Source organism: Calidris pugnax, unplaced genomic scaffold, assembly GCF_001431845.1.
Source record: "Calidris pugnax isolate Ruff unplaced genomic scaffold, ASM143184v1 scaffold564, whole genome shotgun sequence".
Taxonomy (NCBI): Eukaryota; Metazoa; Chordata; class Aves; order Charadriiformes; family Scolopacidae; genus Calidris; species Calidris pugnax.
Window position 1 is genome coordinate 181140 of NW_015091351.1, and position 3410 is coordinate 184549.

At 65.7% G+C, this 3410-nt stretch overlaps 1 protein-coding gene across 2 annotated transcripts in view; it reads left to right on the forward strand.

Moving 5' to 3' along the window:
- The first annotated feature begins 1024 nt into the window (after positions 1-1024).
- Positions 1025-3410, forward strand: part of THAP8 (THAP domain containing 8) — a 4581-nt gene continuing 2195 nt past the window's right edge. For both annotated transcript variants that reach the window (XM_014961124.1, XM_014961125.1), the window contains exons 1-3: positions 1025-1123; positions 2133-2319; positions 2923-3333. In XM_014961124.1, coding sequence (XP_014816610.1) covers positions 1041-1123; positions 2133-2319; positions 2923-3333 — 681 coding nt within the window. In that variant the 5' untranslated portion in view covers positions 1025-1040. The remainder of the gene's footprint in view (positions 1124-2132; positions 2320-2922; positions 3334-3410) is intronic.

The following is a 3410-nucleotide window of genomic DNA, read 5'->3' on the forward strand; positions in this document are numbered from 1 at the left end:
GGCCCGGCCCCGCCGCTCGGCACCGCCATGGCCGCCGTCCCCTCAGCCCCGCGAACTGCGCGCCCAGAGCCGGCCGCGCCTCCCCATCGGCTGCCGCCCGAGCGCCCCGCCTCCCCTCCACCAATGGCAGCGCCGGCGCCTCGGGCTCGGCCAATAGCGGGGCGGAGCGGCGCTTGGCCCCGCCTTCACACTTCTGGAGGCCGCGGGTTCGAGCCCCGCCGACCCCAACCCATCGGCTGGGCACGGGGTTATTTCTCCATTATACGATTTCTCATATAATCGGCACCGCCGTTACAATCCCCGGGGTGATTACCGGTGTGGGGAGCGGCCTGCTCTGCCCCACCGGCGGAGAGCGGAGCCGTCCTGTCGGTGACAAACACATAACCACTGGAAGGTAGTTATATGCGGTGCTTTATTTCGCGGGCCCGGGAACCAGGGGTAGTCACCCAAATCTGGTTCGCCGACGACCGTGTCAACTTACAATTTATACTCTCACGATTATACAATTTCATACATATACAATAGTCACCCCATCACCTCTTATTACATATTCATTAGGGATTGCTTCATAGATTGCGTCATTCTGGCGACATTCCAGTCCCTTCTAGTGGTCTTCGGTGGTCGTTTCTGATGAAGTAAGACGTCTTCCTCGCCGTGTACTTTTTACCTTTCGTCCCTCTGGTAGGTTTCCAGGCCCGTTTTAGATGCCTATCTCCTCCTTATCCTTCTTGACTTTTCAGGCGTCCTCGGTATGCCGCTTCAGTAGCTTTAAACTATACCCCTCTCCCATTATTATAGAATGCAGTACCAGATCACAAATATACAAAGATTTTACACCAAGTTCAGAACACCTCGTATTTTCCAACAGTCCCACCCGTTAGCACCCCCAAGGGGTTTCCCCGGAGCCGGGTAGGCCCGGTTGCCATGGCGACGGCTCCCCCCCACTCAGTGCGCATGCGCTCTCGCGGGGCCAAGCGTTGCTATGGCGACGGCCGTGCGCGCTGACGTAACGGCGTCGCGTCCCGTCCGTGCGTGCGGCGATGCCCAAGTCCTGCCGGGCCCCGCACTGCTCCAACGCGGCGGGACAGGCCCGGCCGCCCGCCCGGCGCCTCAGCTTCTACAAGTGGGCACTGGGGCCGGGGCCTGGGCCTGAGGCGGCCCCGGGGCCTGGGGTGGGGCCTGGGCCTGATTCTGGGGCTGGAGCGGCCCCGGGGCCTGGTTCTGGTTCTGGGGCGGCCCCGGGGCCTGGGGTGGGCCTAGGGCTCGCTCTGGGGTGGAGTCTGGGTGGGACCGGGCTTTGGTGGGGCCTGGGAGAGGTCTGGGTCTAGGTGGGGCCGAGGTGAGGCCTGGGCCTGGCTCTGGGTCTGGTTCTGAGGTGGCCTTGGGGCCTGGGGTGGGGCCTGGCCCTGGTTCTGGGGCAGCCTCAGGGCCTGGGGTGGGCCTAGGATTCGCTCAGGGGTGGAGTCTGGGTGGGGTTTGGGTTTTGGTGGGGCCTGGGGCTGGTTCTGGGGTGGCCCCAGGGCCTGGGGTGTGGCCTGGACTTGGGCCTGACCCTGATCCTGAACTTGAACCTGAGTGGAGCTGGGTCCTGGGGCTGGTTCAGGGGGGAGGTGGGGCTGGGGTTTGGGCTTTGGGCTGGTTCTGGGGTGGGTCCAGGACCTTGGTGGGCCTGAGGCTGGGCTTGGGCCTGAGCCTGAACTTGAACCTGAGTGGGGCTGGGTCCTTGTGCCGCTTCTGGGGCAGCCCTGGGGCCTGGGGTGGAGTCTGGGTGGGGCCGGGGCTTTGGTGGGGCCTGGGGCTGGTTCTGAGGTGGCGTCTGGGGCGAGGTGGGGCCTGGGGCTGGTTTGGGGTGACCCTGTGGCCTGGTGGGTCTGGGTGGGGCCAGGACTTGGGCCTGACCCTGACCCTGAACTTGAACCTGGGTGGAGGCGGGTCCTGGGGCTGGTTCTGGGGTGGGGCTGGTGCCCGGGGAGGGGCCAGATGGGCTCTTGGGGGTGGGAAGCCCCGAGAAGAAGGATGAGGACTTTGAGGTGGGGGCACCCGAGGTGGGGAGTGAGGGGGGAGTCGTGTGTCCCCCCCCCGCCCAGCGTGACCCATGAACCCCCGCCCCTGTCGTGTCCCCCCCTCCCCAGGTTCCCGCTGCGGGACGCGGCGCGGCTGCGGCAATGGCTGGCGCAGATGCGGCGGGAGAACTGGGTGCCCACGCGGCACCAGCACCTCTGCAGCGACCACTTCGAGCCCTCCTGCTTCCAGTACCGCTGGGGGGTCCGCTACCTGCGCCCCGACGCCGTCCCCACCATCTTCCCCCTCGGCCCCACGGTGAGCACCCTCCCCTCGGCCCCACGGCCAGCGCCCTCCCCCCAGAAGCACCTAGAAGAGGCTGGAAAACACCCTTCCCCCCCGCCAAGAAGGATCTAGAAGCATCTACGAGCTCCCTCTTCTTCTGGGAAGAGGGAGATGAGCTTCTGGGAGAGGGAAGGGTCCCTTGGAATCATCTTGGAGCTCCCCAGAAGGGTCTCAAGGGGTCTTGAAGCTTTTTAGAGGGGACAGAAAGGGTGTGGAAGCCCCCTAAGAAGGGGATCCAAGCTCTTTGGGGGGAATTGAAAGGTCAGGAAGCTCCTCAGAGGGGTCTTGGAGGGGTCTGGAAGCTCCTCAGAGGGGTCTCGAAGGGCCTGGAAGCCCCCCCAGAAGGGGATAGAAGCTCTTTGGGGGGTCTTGGGGAGGTCTGGAAGCTCCTCAGAGGGTCCAGGTGTTCCCCCCGAGGGATTTAGGAGCTCCACCAGAAGGGTCTGGAGGAGTTTGTCACCTCGTGATGCCTTTTGTCCCCAGAGCGGGGGCTTTTGAGGAGAAACCCGTCCTCTGCTCCACCACGGCGCCGCGAGACCCTCTAAAAACGGGAGATCGGTGGGTTTTTTTCTACAGAAACAGGAAAATCCCAGCACCCAGCCTGAGCAGCCCCTCCCGGCGAGCGTCCCTGAGCCGGTGACACCGGGGGGGCCACCCGTCCCCAAAACCCCCGAGGTCCCCGCGCCGGATCCCACCGCGCTGCCAGCGCCGCCCCCCTCCCCCGCGGTGACCGTCCTCTCCTCCGCCCTGCGGCCGCCCGTCGTCTCCACCGTCCCCATCGTGTCGCGGGGGGCCGCGGGGACGCCCCCTCCTCCTCCGGGGGAGCTGAGCACCGAGGAGCTCGTGGCGGTGGCGCTGGTGCTGCAGAGGAAGGTGAAGGTGCTGCAGCAGCGGCAGAGGAGGCACCGGGCCCGGCTGGAGGCCATGGAGGAGCTGGTGGAGCAGCTGCGCCGAGAGAGCCTGCTCTCCGAGGAGAGGTTCCACCTGGTGGGTGACACCATGGGGGTGACACCGTTCCCGGTGGTGCCACCAGCCTGAGCACTTGGGGGGAGATGGAGGTGCCC